The sequence below is a fragment of the Pelecanus crispus genome, chromosome 6, assembly GCF_030463565.1.
Source record: "Pelecanus crispus isolate bPelCri1 chromosome 6, bPelCri1.pri, whole genome shotgun sequence".
In the NCBI taxonomy this organism is placed as follows: Eukaryota; Metazoa; Chordata; class Aves; order Pelecaniformes; family Pelecanidae; genus Pelecanus; species Pelecanus crispus.
In genome coordinates this window covers 35,811,229-35,830,456 of record NC_134648.1, presented here as the reverse complement: position 1 = coordinate 35,830,456, position 19,228 = coordinate 35,811,229, and the positions used below count along the sequence as shown (strand labels likewise).

General features: G+C 47.1%; 1 protein-coding gene across 1 annotated transcript in view; it reads left to right on the top strand.

Moving 5' to 3' along the window:
- The window catches only part of RAD51B (RAD51 paralog B), a 417,974-nt gene extending 415,632 nt beyond the window's left edge, over positions 1-2,342 (top strand). Inside the window, exon 10 of the mRNA XM_075712657.1 lies at positions 2,143-2,342. Coding sequence (XP_075568772.1) covers positions 2,143-2,321 — 179 coding nt within the window. The 3' untranslated portion in view covers positions 2,322-2,342. The remainder of the gene's footprint in view (positions 1-2,142) is intronic.
- The last annotated feature ends 16,886 nt before the right edge of the window (positions 2,343-19,228 follow it).

Sequence of the window (19,228 nt, the reverse complement as noted above, 5' to 3'; positions counted from 1 at the left end):
CCTGAGTGATGCTGTTCAAAAAGCAGTGGTGTTAAAGAGACTTCCAAAATTCCTGTAACTTTTTTTAAACGTCATGGTTTAATAGAAACAAACAAGTGAGTAAAAAAGAGATAGCATATTGAAAATGCATATTTACTGGGTTATCTCAGGCTCAAAAAGGTAGTTGGCTAATACTACACTACAAAAATCTTTCACATTATCTTTGATGGGCTAAGAATCACAATGCTTATAAGACTAGTACATCATGACTACAGAATGCCCAAATTCTTCTTGAAGACAGACGGTATTTTCTGTTCCCTTGGTGAGAGAGTGGGCTTTTGGGGTTTGGGGGGTTTGGTTGGTTGGTTGTTTTAGTAGGACAAGAATATAAAGTTCCCAAAGGTTCGCTAAGAGTTGTTTCTTTGGAAAGAATTTGCTCACCTACTCCCTTTCGAAGCTTTCTATTGAAACAAATTCCCAGATACATTTTCTGCCAGCCTGCTCCCAAAGCTAGACAGAGTATAGACAACTGCACCAACTTTTTAGGCTGTCCCAGTAAATTCACAAAAGGATTTTTCTGTACATTTTCTGGGTTGTCAGCCAGCTCTACATTAAAAGTATAGCTGGGTAGGGATGTAATTTTAAACAATGCTGTAGATGCCTTGCAGTAAATACCAAAGCTGTTTTAAACAGTCTTAGAGGTGCTTTGTCGGTATAGCCTATTTCCCTTGAGGAATTCATCAAAGGTATATTGGCAAAAGTGGGGTTTGTTCTACCTGCATTAGGGTTATCGTCATTGTCAGTATAGTTATACCAGGACAGCTATATGAGCAACTCTTTTCTAGTGTAGTTGCTTTTCATATAGTTAACAAACAGAGCTAGAGAGGAGGAAGAAAACTGAGACACAGCTTCCCTTGACAACCTATGTAAGCCTTGTGTTTCTCCTACAATATCACCTCTGTTAATATTAATAATGTCATGGCCTGTTGGCAATGGAATACCTTGCCTTTCACCCTGCTCCTTTCAGCTTTATTGACTTTCTTCAAAGCTTTGATACAGAACAATAGTAATCAGCCCAGGTATGAACTGGCTGTTGTGCAGAGTCCTTCAGGCAGCTGAGGTCTCCCTGTGCTACAATGGAGCTTGTCTCAATGCGTCAGCTGTAGAGATCAGAAGAGAAGTACATATTTGAATAGGCCTGGGACACCTTGCAACACAGTTTATAGGGGCAAACATGAGTACATGACATGATCTGACTGAAGATTCATTAGTACCTTGGATATTTTGGTCCTGATAACCATGTGTGTTTCTTATGTTTATGTTCTTTTCATCAGCTTGCAGGTTGATCAGGAAGGCTTTCATTTTGGTTTTTAATATCTCCTCTCACAAACAACAGTCCATTTTCTACATAAGGTATCTAATCACAGTAATATAATATCCTGTATTTACATAGAAAACTTCATCCCAAAGCACTGTACAGCTTGGCACTGACTTGGGACTAAGATTAGAAGAGGAGCAGCTCAACTGCTTAGGAAGCAGGCTCTGCCTTCAGCCTGGGTATTAGTAAAACATATAGGGTGGAGCCACAGTATTTTCTCTGAATCCAAGGCAATTTGCTAATAGTCGGAAAATATATTGGTATAAGCTGTGTACTGTTTAACTCTAGGAAATGTGTTTGAACTGTAGAAAATAAGCTGTGGTGGAGAATGTCCGTCCTCTTGTACATCCCATTCTCTGTTCATAGGCACTGGCTACCAAAAAACGGTTTTATGGAAAATCAGGGTAATGCAGAGGACCTCAGCAAGTATACACGGGCCTTTGGAGAGCTCTGCCAAAGGATGGTCGAGGGGTCTGGACTAGTTGAAGGTTTGGCTCCAGAGCATGAGAGTAGCATCAGAAACTTTGCCAGCCAGAATGAGAAGGAGAGTCTGGACACTGGTAACTAGAAGGACAGCCAGGCAGACAGCAGAAAGAGGATCATTACATACTGGTCAATCCATATTCAGCAAGTCTGTGAAACTAGTTCATACTGAACTAATTACCTTGATTTGTTTTGTGGATTAAATGTGTTTCCAAGTGGTTGTTCACTGGAGGAAATGGTAACTTTGTGATCTCATTCTGACACATTGGCATTGAGGTGTCTGTCTTTATTGTGTGTTTCAGATGGAAAGGATCAAACACATTTAACCTGGGAGGGAACCAATCCTGCCCTGCAGACCATACGAGTGAGGAACACTGCCTCGAAAGATACTTTACTTGATACTGCTTTACCAAGCACTCAAGATTCCGAGCAATACATCCAATCTATAGAAAGGACAAATGAAACCTCCACTAAGAAATGAATGAATGACAACATTGGTTTTCAAAAATGCGGTGAAGCAGACAGTAAGCATTCTTCTTTTGTCTCTTTAAAGACTGACTAACTTTAAAACCAAGTGCTGTTCTTTGTATGTGTGGGGCCATACTTAACTCTGAACTTATGAAAATCCTGTATTTTGTTCAGGTTAATTTAAGTGACATAGTAATAAAAGCCTCTGAACAACACATACGCTACTGAAGAAGCACAGGCCACATATGCCTTCCTAATTCACTCTGTCACCTCACCAACCTGGAGGAGCCAACAGGCAAACACACAAGTGCTTGGTGTCCACAGCCCGTAACATAGTGAAATGTTCGCTTCAGCTTTTTAAGAGAAATTATAAACCCACTCATTGGCTTGATTAATAAGCAATAGTTCAGTGAGCTCTTACTCCTGTACCTCACTTGAAAATCATCAGAGATGATGTAACAGAGTTGCTAATAGCCAGGCTCTGACAGTTCAGAATGGAAGGAGAAGAGGTAGCAAGCCAAAAGGTGGGAAGATCGGTGTGTATTACAGCTGCTTAGCTTCCTCTGTCTTCAAAGTACTTTTGAAGTGACTGCAAACCACAGAACTATTTACTCACCTTACAGACTTAGAGAATGTATGACTTGCTCAAGGCCACTGAAGGCATCGCTGGCTGTGCTGTGATCAGGATCAGGTTGTTCCCAGCTCTCAAGTCTCACATCCCTAAGGGAAAGCCACAGGTTCAGTTAGCGCCGACTGCCGATGCACAGTCACGATAGGCCCGAGAGGCTGGTTCTTGAATGTTTCTAGGGATGGGGCCTCCACTACCTCTCTGGGCAACCAGTTCCAGTGCTTCACCACCCTCATTGTAAAAAATTTCTTCCTTATGTCTATTCTAAATCTATTCTTCTTTAGTTTAAAACCATTATTCCTTGTCCTGTCACAACAGGCCTTGCTAAAAAGATTGCCCCCATCCTTCCTATAGGCCCCCTTTAAGTACTGGAAGGCCGCAATAAGGTCTTCCTGCAGCCTTCTCTTCTCCAGGCTGAACAACCCCAACTCTCTCAGCCTGTCCTCACAGGAGAGATGCTCCAGCCCTCAGATCATTTTTGTGGCCTGCTCTGGACCTGCTCCAACAGGTCCATGTCCACAGGGCTGCTCTCAATCCCTTCATCCCACAGCCTGTATTGATATTGGGGGTTGCCCCATCCCAGGTGCAGGACCCTGCACTTAGCCTTGTTGAACCTCATGAGTTTCACACAGGCCCACCTCTCCAGCTTGTCCAGGTCCCTTTGGGTGACATCTCGTCCTCCTGGTGTGTCAACTGCACCACTCAGCTTAGTGTCATCTGCAAACTTGCTGAGGGTGCACTCAATCCCACTGTCTATGTCACTGATGAAGATATTAAACAGCACTGGTCCCAGTACGGACCCCTGAGGGACACCACTTGTCACCAGTCTCTATTTGGACATCGAGCCATTGACCACCAGCTTCTGGATATGACCATCCAGCCAATTCCTTATCCACCAAAGAGTCCACCCATCAAATCCATATCTCCCCAATTTAGAAAGAAGGATGTTGTGGGGGACTGTGTCAAATGCTTTACAGAAATCCAAATAGGTGACATCCATTGCTTTTCCCTTGTCCACTGGTGCAGTCACTCCTTCATAGAAAGCCACTAGGTTGGTCAGGCAGGACTTGCCCTTGGTGAAGCCATGCTGGCTGTTTCGAATCACCTCCCTGTCCTCCATGTGCTTTAGCATATCTTCTAGGAGGATCTGTTCCATCATCTTCCCAGGCACAGAGGTGGTTATGTCCTCTGCAGTCACAGGGAAAGCCCTCCCTGAGCAACCTCTTGAAAAGTAGAGTAACCTATACAGAAATATGGGAGGTCTGGAGTCCTGCCGAAGTGGCTGTAGGTAACCCAGCAAGGAAATCAGCTGCAGTGGGGCCACTGGTGAGGTGAGCAGGTTGCCATCTGCTGTTTGCTAGGCAGTCTTTGGGTGTTGAGAGAGTTCCTGGGGAGCACATGGCCCCTGTTAAAAAGTGCTGCACACCCATACCATGGCAGTGCAAGAGACTGAGAAGCTGATGGGATGTGGAAGGTGATGTCGTGTCACTCCCAGCCACCATGGAGAAGGCTACTCTGCAGCTATCTACTTACATGCCCGCTCACACAGCTTTGGGCTCTCCTTTACCAAGGAAGTTTCCATCACAACAAGGAAGCTACTCCATTTCAGTAAACTACTTTTAAAAGCTAATACGTTTCACCTTGGGGAAGAGCAATTCTCCAGCTTCAGTTTTACCAGTTTTGTGGTTTGAAGATACCTTTGTAAAATTTAATTTTAATTTCTTTTTAACTAAAGTTTGGATTTTCTTCTTGACAGTGCTGCACTACTGGCCGTTCAGTCAAACCCTGCTGAACTTGCTTGTAGCCATTTTATCTGGGTATCTTGTAAATATTTGGTGGAGCACTCAGACACAGGAGTGTTTTTTGCTCTTACAGTCACATGCCTGGTTCCAGGACCTTTCAGAAGCACAAAAGGCTGTAGGCAGGGAAAATTCCACTGAGATGCATTTGAGTCTCCAGGGAGCAACTGCACTCTGGTTAGACTAAAATTTCTCATTGCTGCCTCTCCTTTTTTTAAAAAACATGGAAGGATAGAGAGGGGAAGCTGGAGGGTAGGTTTTTTTATTATTATAAACACGGAAATGCAAGCACTGTTTCACTCATTTTTTTCATATTGCAGGACCATTTGCAGTTGGAGAGGGAGATAAGCTTGTTAATGTTCTCTGCACTACCTGGGAAATTTCCATCCAAATTCTAAAATGTTTTACAGACATTAATGAATTAAAGCTTAATCCTCTTCTTCTCAGCCCTGTGAAGCAAGTACTAAATACAGTTTAAAAACAGGGCTAATGAGACTAAAAAACTTGTGCCTTGCCTGAAGTCACATGGGCAGCACGGCAAGAGGACTCAGGTCTTAGACCACAGACAACACACATTCTCTCCCTTTTCGAGGCTTGCTGTACTTCCCCTTCTGGGATATGGTGAAAACATGCTGGCATCACACTTTGAGATAACCTTGGTTTTTCCCCCTTGGAACAGAGAGGCTACTCACAGCTGCTCTCCCATGGGATTAAGATGTTGAAAAAATCGGAGGGGGGGAGTGGGGAGCAAGTCACTGCTCTGTCTGCTTTGGGCATGTCCTGCCTCCACTGCTGCCAGTGGAGCTGGTGTACTATTGGGAGGAACCTCAAACATTTTTGTATGTGCTTCCATATAATATTCAGGCAGTACTGTGGTAAAAGTGCCATAATCAAAGAGAAAACTTGGCTGACAAGCAAATTGGACAGATGAGACAGTAAGTCACTCCTTTATTGAATATATGTGATTTCATTAATCTTCTGTATGTGACCTGCATTTCTTACTGCTTCTTGTTATCAGAATCCTGTAACTACTTTTGCAGCCCTCTCTTTCACCTCTTCTGAAGAGAGGGATAATCCATCAGCCAGTTCCACTCCAGTGGTATGAGTCAGGTTTTTACCAGGGGGATTAATGGTCAGTTGAAGAGAGTTGTTCCCAACAGGGCTGAGCAAAAAGCAATGTGCACATGAGTCATGAAGTGGAAGAGAAAGAAACAAATCTATAGATGTAAAGGTTTTGAATTTCTTTTCCCTTAGCTTCCCTTGTCTACACCGATCAATAACCAGATGCGCAAAAGCTGGAAATGTATTGACGGTGGCTGGCGTAAGCAGGACTGAGAACTTCTCCCACTGTGCAAACAAACCTGAATTCAGTCAGCCCCCAAAACCAGATCAGTGTGTACCAGCTATTCCAGCCCTTGTAGGTGAGAGATGCTGGGAGAAAAATCAGATCACAGTGCAGCAGCCTCCTCCTGTCTCTCCTGTGACCCTGCAGTGCACCCCAGGACTGGTGCCTTTGGCCTCTTCATGGTGTTACCTTCTGTGACAAGGCCCCAGCACTGGTCCTTGAGTACGCTTCTTCTGTAGCACCCTTCCCTGCAGAGGATCCAGACTCACTGCAAATGCTGTGCACAGTGCTCATTTCATTCCCCGCTGAAAGGCAGCCAGGCCTGAGGTGGAACATGGCAAGCGCTTCGCCGCGCCTGGCAACTCCAAGCAGCTGCTGAAAACAAGCGGGGAAGAAAGCGGTGTACAAACACAGGGGAATTTTCACATAGGCAGGATGTAATTAGCAGAGCTGGAATTTGGCCAGGACGCTGGGGTTAAAACACTGGCTTGCAGGTAACACACTGGGATCTTTCATAATTCAAATGCTCAGGATCTCCTGTTTCCATCTTACCTGGAAGATGTCAGAAGACCGTTCCCTATTTAATGTTCCTGGGCAGCTCTTGAACATCTGACACAAAGGAAAAAGTGTCTAATGGTGCTGCACCTGCAGTGCTTCTCCGCCAGCAACTGCCCACCATGAACAGCAGCTGAAAGGATCACATCCTGACAGGGCTACGGCTGCGTTGCGGTAAAACACGCCACAGCTGCCTCCATGCTTTGGGGTTCACTTCACCCTTAACTCTCCTTACTCAGTTTTCAGGCCACAAATCCCCACCAAACAGAAAGAAAATATGATAAAATTAGGGCAGCCCCTCACACGTAAAACACAAAAGAGAGAATATTACCATTAGGTGCTGCTTCAACCTTATTCTCTGCCACTTGAAATAGTACCAAATCAGTATTGGACAACAGAGAATTAGGTGAAGCACTTCTCCCAGTGCAGATGAGTGAGCTTTTCCAACTGGCCTTGCTGTTAATACACAGAGCGTTAAGAGTTCATGCCCCCTCCTTCCTTCCAGCAGAGAAATCACGTTCAAAGCAGCAAAACATTTTTTTCCCCCTTCATGATCTCACTTTCCGTATAAGCAATCTTTGTGTTTACTACGAGGATGTTGAATGTCCACAAAAGGTCAGGGAAGTCATTCATGAACCTCACGTGTGGAAAGTCCACAGGGCGTTTCTACCAGGATGTGGCCCACAGTCTGAAATATACATAATGGCAAACCTTTAACCCCTCGTCCGTCAGACCTGCAGACCGTGTACAGTTCGAAGAGCTGACTTCCTCCCTGTCGTGCAGTGCGTGCAAGCAAAACAAGAGGTGTTCCTGCCATCCGAGAAAGCATAATCTCTGCGTCAGTAAGTCATAAAAAAGGGACCCCTCCTATGCCTGCAAGGGCTCCCCGTATCAGCTTTGGGTTTGTTTGGGTTTTTTGTATGCCCAAGCTGCCATACAAGTCCCCCTCTTTGTCAGGTGCTGCTTAATAAAACCACCGACAAAACTTGCTGAGAGCTCCTCAGTCAGTGGGATAACAAACCTACAGACCGATTCGAACGGCAAAGTGAGCTGGAGAGAGTAAAGTACGGGCAGCTGTGGGCAACAGGAAATCCAGCACTAATAAAAAAAACGTCTTATAGCCAGAAAGAGGAAATAAACAGCAGCAGCACAAGCTGAGAGGACAGAAGAGAGGAACACAGCATAACTGTGGCGCGGGAATCGCTGCATTACAGTGAGCTTATTTTTACAGAACGTTGTCCCAGTTTGTTGCGTGTTCAGACTGCAAAAAAAAAGTGGGGGAGTGGGAGGACTGCTCAAAGAGAGGGTCTCTATCAGAAGAAGTTGTCAACAACCACTGTAATTAAGGAAGCAGCCAGAGCACACACAACCTGAGCTGCCGCCAAAGTGAAATGAAAGCATTTTTTGTTTGCAGCCATAGCCCCAAAGGATAATAAAAGATGGTTCTGCCGTGCCAAGTGAGGAGCTGCAGGGACACCGTTTCTAGACGACAAATGCCCTGCTCCCATCTTTCCAAAATTACACGCTGTGGGGAGGCAGCAAGTTACTCTTCCTACGTGCTCTTTCAAAGCTTGTGCCCACACACCCTGTCTGACTGCAGCAGCCACCTGGGGAGGCCAGCCACCGGGCCGGTGAGCCCCCGGCCACCACGGCAATGACAGAGGTGACACTGCCTGAGCTCTGCCCCCCAGCCGATGGGCTGTTCTGGCACTGCTTGGTCCAGATTGCCGAATCAGCAACCCTTAATTTTTCCCCCTTGCACTCAGCCGTGGGTGCATCATGGCCCCACAGCATTGCCAGCACCAGTGGGAGCTGCCGCATTCAGAAGAGCTGCACCCCACTCTCCTCCCGAGGGCAGCTGTGTTTAGGACACTCGCTGGTGCCTGGCAAGGAGCTTCGTGCATGGCGTACCGAAACAGTGCTCTTCTTGCTGCTGGTAGCATCTTTCACCTGGAACGGCCACGTGGCCTGTGCCCGTGTGGCGGCGGGTGCTGGGGAGCAGCATGGGGGCTGGCAGAGCCAAGGGGGTCGGCGCGGACCTTCTCAGCCGTGGGGCAGTATCATGAGGCTTTCACCGGTGGCTGTAGAAACCTGTGTGCAGGTTCAGCGAAGGGAAAGAAGTCATTCACAAATTGCATGCATATTTCTGAATTCATTCATTGAGTGGCGTTTGCCTTTCATCCTCCCCCCCGAGCCCTGTGCGCATTGCTGGCATTCTCTCCCAATCCCATATAATAATTCCCAGGTCTCCGCAAGCCACTGCCTGCCAATGGAGCCCACGGTCACTGGACCGCCAGCCCGGTCACATGAAAAGTTACATGCAAAGGTTTAACGCTTTCTCCTGACCCCGGCCCCCGTTCCTGTGAGTCCCCTGCAGTGTTTTCCTAATCAGGTGCCAGGGAAGCTTTGCACCAGGCAGGGTGCTAAGAAGGTGGCTATTTAGCTGCAGCATTTCCAGAGTCTTTGAGCTCACTCCTAAGCTGTAAATACAAGCAGTGGAGCCAGGTAAATGTCTGACAAGGCTGCCATTTAGACCTGAAGAAAAAAGAACTGCTGCTTTCCAACCAAATGCATATTGCTGTTGCCCCACTTTCTCTAGCCCGATGGCCGTACTAATGGTTAATTGCTTCAGCAGGGTATGGAAATCACTTCTTAAAGCCTGTATACAGGGTACACAGCTATGATCCAGTATAATTTTAACCTTCACTGGACATTGCCAATATGTTCGTAACTAGGGAATCAAAAAGAAAATACAGTCCTTTCTCTAAAGCCTTCCATTACCAAACTCTAGAAGATAGTGCATCACCAATATCTAGATGATATTTAATACATCACACAACCTGTGAAAGCATCAAAATATTTTCCTCCCCATCCCTCCTACCTGTGAGGCATCAGAGAAAACATGCTTTTGGAGAATCTCAAATGGAAGTGATTTTTTTATTAAATATGGATGAAAAGCAGAAATGTTCAAAAGCTGCTTCTGATATATAGGGCAGCGACAGTCATTTCCTTGCTATCGCTGTAACACAAGGGAGCGCAGGTATCTCCTGCAGAGAGAGTTCTTGTTCTCCACCTGGTGCTTCCACGTAGGATTTCACGCACGTAACAGTGTATGAGTCATGAATTGCAGCTCGGCTTTGGAAAGTCTGGGAATTGCGTCTGGCTGTCAGGGCCCAGTGTTCATCTGGGTTTCACATGGCCCACAGACAGACGTGCCAGTTGCACCTCCGATCCAAACAGTTGGATAATCAAACTGAGCATTTGGTTTCAGTTTTGGTTCTTTTCTTTGGAGGGGAGGGGGCCAGGCTGGTTATGAACTCCAACCTATACATGCATTTTTGTGGGTTTAAGTGAAAACACCATGGCAAAGTTTTAAGTTCCAGTCTATTTATATTGTTCTGTTTTAAGCTCCATCATTACCAACATAACTTTCAAAAACAAACAAGCAAAACACCAAATAAAACTGACAGTATTTTTCAACTTCTTTGCTTTTCTCATGCATTCAAAAGTGTAAGTCTGCTTGACTGGCTGGCTGTTTGACTGTTGCTTTATATTTTAATTGTTTAATTCTTAATTGTAAGCCTCCAAAATCATAAAATCTGAGTTCTAGTCTCAGTCTCTATATTCAAATGTAACTACTGAAAAGTGGCTTTTGGTATTTTGGTATACAAGGTGTTTAACATACTTTGCTTAAATTGGATGTTTCCAACTCAATCCAAACAGGAGACTTGAGAAATCCTGCTTCTCCCAGATGGGAGCATACCTGAATAATAGAGGAATGATTTTTCTCACTGAAAAGCATTAACAAAGTACATGCGTAAATAGTGGGGTTTAATCAGCCGGTGCTACCTGTTTATTGAAAGGAAAAACTTATTTAAGCCTTTGGGAGGGATTCAAACTACCGGTGAGAATGGACATAGGTCTGAGCACCCAAATGGTAACATGTTTGTAGAAGAAAACACAAGTCGGCGATGTCTGTGCCTGTGATCTGCTGGCATTGCTCACCCTGCCACATGATGGCCAGGAGACCAGCGAGGAGGATTTTCCATTTCTGGAAAGTGCAGTGAAACGGGGGAGGCCGGTGATCACCGAATTGTCTTTCCTTCTGTGAAGTATTGTCTTCAAGAAACTGCTTGACATTCATTCAGTCAAATATTTTGACAATTTGAACAAACAAGCAGAAAATGGTTTGATTTTTGGCCCCAGTGCAGAAGAATAAGTAGCGCAACATGCGCCATGTCTCTTAAATACCCTTCCTTGCCAGAAACATATCTGGCATGTTTCCCAGGCTGTGGAAAGGGTTATCGTTCCCAGTCCACCGAGCCACCCTTCTCTCTCCACACACCCCTCACCATCGCCAGCCCCGCATCAGGCTGGGGTGAGAGGAAACATCACTCCGAATTACTGTACTGTTACCTGTCTTGGGGGAGAGAGTGTGTGTGGACGTAACACATTATTTTGTGCATGTTTCCGAGAAGTATTGTATTTGCAGTCACTTTACTGTGGCAGAAAAGAGAAGTAGCAAGCCGAGGCGGTGCACACGCAGGCACGTAAGAGCCAAACCTGCACACCTTTCTGCCGTGCTCTGCAGAGCCGTGCCTGGTTGCGGTAGCGAGCTGCTGCAGCGTACCTTCAGAGGAGCACTGGGCCAGGGCGCCGCACAGCTTGGGGAGATGCCAGAGGAGCCTTTGTCTGCGCTTTCACTGCGGGGTTTGAGAAGGGCGATTAGCATTTGGGTCAGAGCACATGGAGCAGCCCCGGCTGGGGTGGGAGAAGTCACACTGCAAGGCCACACTTGAACGTGGCCACTTTACTGTACCGCCCTGGGTACAAAGCCTACTTGTGTGGGGCATGTCCTGTCATGCGTCACGCTTTGGTTGTCAGTGGCAGTCATGAGTTCCTGGGGGGTGACACAATAACCTCTTTATGCTTAAGAGAATAGCGGGGGAATTGCGGGAGGCCATTATAAACATAGCGGCGAAGAAGTGGTTTGGCTTTTGTCTGCCCCTCAAGGTAAGGTGCCCAGGCAGTCGCTGAGCTGCCTCTGATGTGCTGGGAGGAGCCCGCGCGTAAAGCAGCATCCAGGGTGAATGTGTCTGGATAGGAGAGGAGTTAGGGGAAACACCCGAGGAAGACCCCTTGTTACTTTTGTGGTAACAACATGATAAAACTGCTTATTTAGGATAGAGTTTTACAGCAGCTCATTCTGAAGTCTGGGCTGCCACAGTCTTGTCACCCCACACACACACACTGCCTTCAACACCAGTGCAGCCACACAGGGAATCGGCTCAAAGAGCTGATCTGGCTGGAAGTTAAACTGTGTTTTTTAATTTTTTAAAAAAAAAAAAAAGTGTTGCTTTACTGGAGTGTCTCAAAGTTTCATTCAAAGAGAACTGGACAAATAAAAATACTAGGAATTGAAAAGGGCCAACACAGATAGAAATTTCGAAAAATACTTATACGGACTATTTTTAAATAAAGGCTAGCTAAATCTTTCTTATTGTATTCATCACTGTCTCCTTTGCCAGCCCCTCAGCCATCCACTCTACAAAGCAGTAAGCCTAAACAATTCAGATATGCTCAGCAAAGCTGCTCTGAATATGGCTTCTAGCCTAATAAGTCAGAGCCTTATCCAGTTCCCATGAAAAGCATCAGGAAAGTTTCCTCCAACACTAATAGACATAAGGTTGGATTGCAGAACAACCACATAACTTTTGACCAAAAAGTGAAGTGAAGTTTTTCTAAAGCACTGATAAAAGATTCATGCAGGACAGCATGGAAACTCTGACTGGAGCAGTCGCATTGCTAAATACGTTTCAAGTATAATGGTTTTTGGAGCCACACTCGTTCTCACTAGTAATGTGTGCTCTAAGGGGAAAATACAAACCAAACATTTTTTTAAAGGAAAAAAGCATTTATAATTTCTTTATTATGGATGTGCAAAAAGACTCCCTCCCTGCTGTTGGGAAAACCAGTTCCTGCTCTGTAAGCATTAAAGGACATCCTAATTTTTAGAAAGCATTTGTTAGGCAAAACAGGTTATTTTTTACGATGCTTTCTTTTTTTGCAATTGGAGTCTTTCTGTTGATGCCAGCTGCTTTAGCTGTAGGTATCTTCTGGGAGGTGGTGTCTGTCAGTAAGTCCCACGTGGGTGTCCCCTTGGCTATCTCTCATAGCCGCCCTTCTATAAATCACAGCATATTAAAAAAAAGGGGATAACACTGACATGTGAACTAATCCCCACATCAAAGAGAGCAACTCTCCCTCCTCTAAACACCCGCCCCCCTCTTTTGCTGGGAAAAGTCTAATGCCTAGAAGGTGATTTACACAGAACTTCATCCCAGTTGTTAGGAAACTTGCAGTGCCGCTTACTCGCCAACTGCAGAAGAAACCTGGGAATCAGGGTAACCACAATAGCTAGCCTGCGGCTTCCAGCATTTGGCAACTCAGGAGAGAAAAAAAACAATTGGCTTGTTGCAGCAAACTTGTGTATATGTTGATTGCACGGCAGGATAGGCATGTATATAGACAGAGGTAAACGTGACTAGTAATGTGGGGCTGTATGGGCACATATATATCTGCATGTGTCTACAAGTACTTGTACAGGCGCAGGAGTACCTGTCCTAACACAGACACGAACACAGATGCACACACAAACACCTCTCTCTCTATCTGCTGGGAGCAAAGAGGGCCAGCAGGAAATATATATGAAAAACATAAGCCCATATGGGCATACAACTGTGCATCAGGTGTCCTAGACAGGGAGAGGGCTAGCTGTATGTAGCATATGCTCTCTTAAAGTATTCATTCTTGCCATAGGCCTGGTTTTGAGCTAATGGTTCAAATGCTAGGAATATATGGATAAGGGGAATATTTCTATAAAAGACAGGATTAAAACATAAACTCACTCCTGCCCTTGCCTTTGCAAATGCTCCCTGTGCACTGACTAAGCACACAAGATACTTCCAAATAATTGACTGTTTCTGGAATGCAACTGAAGGGAGGAAAAAATACCTCTGTCTGGCTAGCTAAGTCTCTTTTTCCAAATCAGCCCGGAGTCTGTGCCTGTGCCAGGCACGCTCCTTCAGACGTAGCAACAAAGCGTACGTAGCATGGATGAAAATTATACAGGTAGTTCTGTATTCGTAATCAATAAGCAAAAATACCCACCCTATGTGAAATTAGCTGTATTAAAGTACATTTCTATGGGTACATAAATGCAGGTAAACTAGATCCCTCCGCCAGCATCACTGTTTCTGGTTGATTAATTCAGCTACGCTTGCTGCTCTCCTCTCCCGCCACCCACACAGGGAGCCAGGGATGCCCTGGGGCCAGCATGCCCCCCGCCCCGCACCGCCTCCAGGCCACCCCTTGCCCCAGGCCAGAGGGCCGTGAACACCTTGTCCGCATCAGCCAGCGTCACTGCCAAAAGAAGCACGCAAGGATCACTGCCAGTGCAAGAGAGTGGAGTGGGGAACAGAGCTGGGGTTTAAAAAAGGCTTCCTTTTTGGCCACCGGTTGGTTGCAGTGCAGCTGCGTTCCCCGACGCACTTTGGTGTGATTGCACAAGAGCTGAGGGGTGGAAGCAAGTAGCCGGCGGCAGTGAGACACCAAGGCAGCTCCCTTTGGTGGCCAGTGCTGGCTTAAAGCATTCATGAAAGTACAGCCCGGGGGAAGAGCGCCAGGCATGCCAGGAGTCCCGCATCTCCCACGCATCTCCTGCTCCACCGACAGGGAGGGCACGGCATGCGTGGGGGGGGGAAAGCAGGGAGCAGAGCTTTTGTTTTTCCAGTTCCACGCTCCCTCCATGTAGATGTGCAGCTCTGCGTGTGCCTGTGCCTGTCCCTTGCCCTGTGTCAAGTGGAGAGGATGTGAAAGAAACCCCAGAGTGGTTGCACCTTCACCTCCAGTACATGGAAAAACAAACACAGCCATTCTCTTGTTTGTTGATTTAGCGCAGGGTGCTCCTTCCATTACAAAACCATTTCCCTGCAGGCAACAGGCTAAAACCTATTTGCTTATTATTCTGCAAAAGAAAATGAGGGTTTCCGGATGGGTGCAATCTTCAAGTATCTCTTCTGTTGATAGATGAAGAGATTGAAAGGAGAGAGCCCTCCCAGCTACCTCCCAGCAAATGTGCCGTGCTTCCTTGTTGTGCCTAACTTTTCATGTTTTCTAGCTCAGAAACACATCTCACCTGTGTCTCTCTTTCTCCTCTTCCTGAAATACAAATCTTAGTATGGGAGAGCTTTGTGCTTAGAAAGTTAAGCACATGCTTTATCACAGGTACTTATATAGAGATGGCTCTGACCACTGAAAGCTGCATCCAGAGCCACAATTCGCAGGCTCCCCTACCCCCCTACCTACACCTATAATTTTCAGAGCCGAAACCCCAGACATGAACAGTTCTGAATAAGGGGGAGGTTTCCTCCTGCTCAGGTTGATGGCTGCCCCAGCTCTCATTTAGGACAGTGTACACACCAAGCCGACTTCTTGAACTGGCACAGCAAAGTTGGACCCTGGGTGTGAGATACACATCCTTGTTCGAAGCTAACACATAGGAAACATATCACAAGTCTCTCCTAGCCTGCTTTTATTTATGAGGTGCACCCAGCGGCAGTTCCTGGTGCTGACTGGGACAAGTCTGGATGAAAACTCTAAGAAGAGCAGCAAAGTTTATCTAGAGCTGGCACCAGTTTTGGTACTCGGCTGTTTCTACTGAGTCCAGAGCTCGCACTTTGTGCCAACACCACCACCCCCCCAAAATAATCAAACTACTCTCAACACCATTTTTTTGTCAGGTAAAATCACGTCTCCGCCAGCTGGTCTTTTAGATGGCAGCTCTTCTGGCTGGCCTTTTAGGTGGCTGGCACTTTACCCTCCTCCCAAATCCAAATCAACTGCATTAAAAAGGAATGAATTTCCATTGCGGAGGTGGGGGGAGGACGGTACCCCAGACAATGTCAAAGGAAAAGCAGATCAAAAAGAGCTGCTAGTATTGGATATGTGGGCTGTCCTTTCAGCTGCTTTGGGCAACGTCCTTTCAGCACAAGAAAAAGCTCAAAAGAATTCGGTTAATCTGTTGTTAAACAGAGAGTCTGTGATGGGAGACAGGTCTGTCATCCTCCCGGGCAAGGAACTGAGCCTGCCTGTAATGGCTGCGAGCTCTTTCGCCCTTTCCCAGCATTTCACAACCGTAGCGGCAGTGAGTTCACGGACTTGCACCGTGCTGGCCCGGCACTGACCATTTCTCGACACCAGGACCCCTCCCCGCTGGCTGCTCTCGGGAGAGGCAGCAGCAGACGGCACAGGCGCTGCCATAGCACAGCACACCTGAAGGCTTCAGGGGCCAGAAATCTCTGTCCATTACGCTCCTGTGTGAGGTGCTTCAGACAAGCATGGAAGTGCCTTGCAGGGCACTGGCAGTGGCCAACCTGTGCTGGTGGTGATTTCAAAGAGTTAGGAGGTCAACTTGAGTCCTGAAGCAAGAGCTTCAGCATGACTTCCAGTTATAAGTTGGAATATAGACGTATAAGAGCAGTCGGACCCAGGCTAAGGTGTGGGGCCCCCGTGACTTCCCACAGACATGTTTTCCACAGCCTCACTGCTCAGCACGACAGCGCAACTCTGAATATCAAATAGAAACTGTGAGTAGCCCATAGGCCTGCTAGCTGAGATACCACAACATCAGAAATAGCTACGGCCGGCTGAGAGGTTAACAGTAAAAGTAAGTCTATAGATTGTAGGAAATGTAGGAGGGGTTTAATTTAGCAAAATGTAGTTATGCAAGTTTGAGCAAAGCCAAAAGGTCAGGAATAACTCTCTGCGTCGGGCAGCCTGCAAGGTTGTGAATTGTGAGGACCTCGGATGGACGCAACATGACAACTCCCATCAGAGCCATTCCTCCCTTCTCTGCATCAGCTGTAGACATTAACACTAGCGGGAAGGGGTTGCAGCCACAAGAGCACTGTAGCGTGCTTGGGGCGGTGGGGGGTGGGTGTTGAATTCCCCCACTTAATCTTTTCTCCTGCATTATGTTCTGCTATGAACGTAGTAATGTCCTGCTTGGGATTGTGCGGCCCACACTTCGATTGCCACAGCTTACTGTTTCTTTTCTTTGGCTGTAGAGGGTGTGCATGTATATATATGTATGTGTATATTTCTAATTTCAAAAAAAGACATCTTCACCTGATGAAAATTTCCAATTCTGCAAATGTTTATTTCATTATCTGCCTTCTCCACTGCTTCTTGGCTTAGCACACTGGCAGCATGCTCTACGTAACGGGTTAATTCCCCTCTCCATGACTCATTTCTAAGATCTCCCAGGCAGGATTCAGTATGACGGTGTCAGCAGCTGCTGCAAGAGCTGTTTAAATGTCTCCGCACGTACCGGGGAGCGAAGCGCTGATTCCGGGCAGTGGCACTAGGAACGTCAGGGTTTGTTTAACATTCGCTGGGGATCTTCCTAAAAAGTCAATGTGCCTCCCTACGGTTTTGTGGACTGGCTGAGCATTACCATGCAGTTGGTTCAGCTTTTATTTTAGTGCATGAGGAGCATTGTCCTGTGAAAGGGAACCTTCTGGTTTTGGTTTAATGGCAGACTCTGTCACTGTAATTTGATTTTAAATTATCTACTGTCGAGCCTTTCACGAGTGAATCCAACACACATGCATTTTCTCCATAACAAATTTGACTGTCTGGAGAAACAAAGGTTGGTAATTAAGCTCACAGCAGTTTATCAGGACGGGGCCTAGGCATGGCCTAAAACCTCAACAAGTTAGTGCCTTAATTTCTGGATACTTACCAAAAGCAAACCTTCGACTTGGTGCAGCTTGCCCATTCTGGATAATCTGGCTCTTTGAGTCCGCGGGTAGGCTGCTGGGCGCTACTGCGGGAAGTCGGCGCCTCGGTACGCGAGGGAGGAATGCCGAGAGAGCAGACAGCACTCCGGGGTAACCGGCCATGCCAAGTCAAATGCATAATTCAGCAAGATTATGGTTAAATCTGGGAGATATATTTCTCTCCAGCCAACGCATGAGATCCCAGCACCTTTTGTACTTTGAAATACCGTTAATTAATATCTATCAGATGTAAAATGCAACACTAGCTACTTCGTTTAGTGTGCCTTTAAGCATCATATTGCTATTCTATGATTCCTTTTTAAGCACATACTACAGCCAGGCAGCGGGAGGCAGGTGATTCCAAGTGTCATCAACAGCAAACAGCCCGCAGCTGGAGGCTGGCTTTTAAAATCCATCCCAGCTTTAAACCGGCCTGTCCGCAGTGCAAGGCGAGCCCGTTAGCAGGAGGCCGGGGACAGCCACCTTACCCATGGCTGCTTACAGAGTTGTGTGGTTTAAGAAACAAAAATAGAATCATAGAATCGTTTAGGTTGGAAAAGTTCCAAATCCTAAACGATTCTATGATTCTATGACCTTTAAGATCATCCAGTCCAACCATTAACCTACACTACCAAGTCTACTCTAAGCCAATCAAGGGTAGACTAGACTAAACCATGTCCCGAAGTGCCACATCTACCCGTTTTTTGAACACTTCCAGGGATGGAGACTCCACCACCTCTCTGGGCAGCCTGTTCCAATTCTTGACCACCCTTTCCGTAAAGAAATTTTTCCTAATTTCCAACCTAAACCTCCCCTGGCGCAGCTTGAGCCCATTTCCTCTCATCCTATCGCTAACTACTTGGGAGAAGAGACCAACACCCACCTCACTACAACCTCCTGTCAGGTAGCTGTAGAGAGCGATAAGGTCTCCCCTCAGCCTCCTCTTCTCCAGGCTAAACAACCCCAGTTCCCTCAGCCACTCCTCATAAGGCCTGTGCTCCAGACCCTTCACCAGCTTCGTTGCCCTTCTCTGGACACGCTCCAGCACCTTAATGTCCTTCTTGTATTGAGGGGAAATCGCGTAGTGATCTCTTCTGGTGGCATCTTTGCTCCTAACTCGCACGGGAGTTTGGAAAGTACCTGTGCTCACCTCTCTCCACCATGACCTGCTTTCATGGCAGTGCTCGGCGGTGAGCACCATGAGGAGGTGTGCCAGGCCCGCGAGCCGTGCCGTGCCGTGCCGTGCCGTGCCATGCCGTGCCCGGGGACCGTGGGCACGCACGCTCCTCGCTGCTGACCCCCAGCTGCACTCGCTCCCTCACCGAGCGGCAAATTGGTTTGATCCCCCGCCGGGGCGGCAAGTCCAACATGTTTGACAGCGCCGGTACCTTGAGACCACCGCGGCGGGGGCTTCCCAGCGGTTTGGCTCCCGAGGCCACAGCCTCTGGATAACTTCCACCCCCAAATGTATGTCACATTTCCTTCCAAGCAAAGCAAAATATTTACACTAAGCCAGGGTCACCCGGCGGCCGCTCCCCTATCGCAAGCTGGAAGCGGCTGCGATACTGTAAACCGAGGGGCACGAGGGCGGAGGGGATTAGTGCGGGCCTCCAAAATAAATGATGCGGCTGGCTGGCGGCCGCTGCTGGGAGCGGTGGGCACCAGGGAGGTGGGTGCCGGACGGGTGCTCTCGTGGCAGGGCGAGGACGGGCTGGCAGTGGGGCCGGCGGCTGCCCAGCCAGGCTGGGAGCT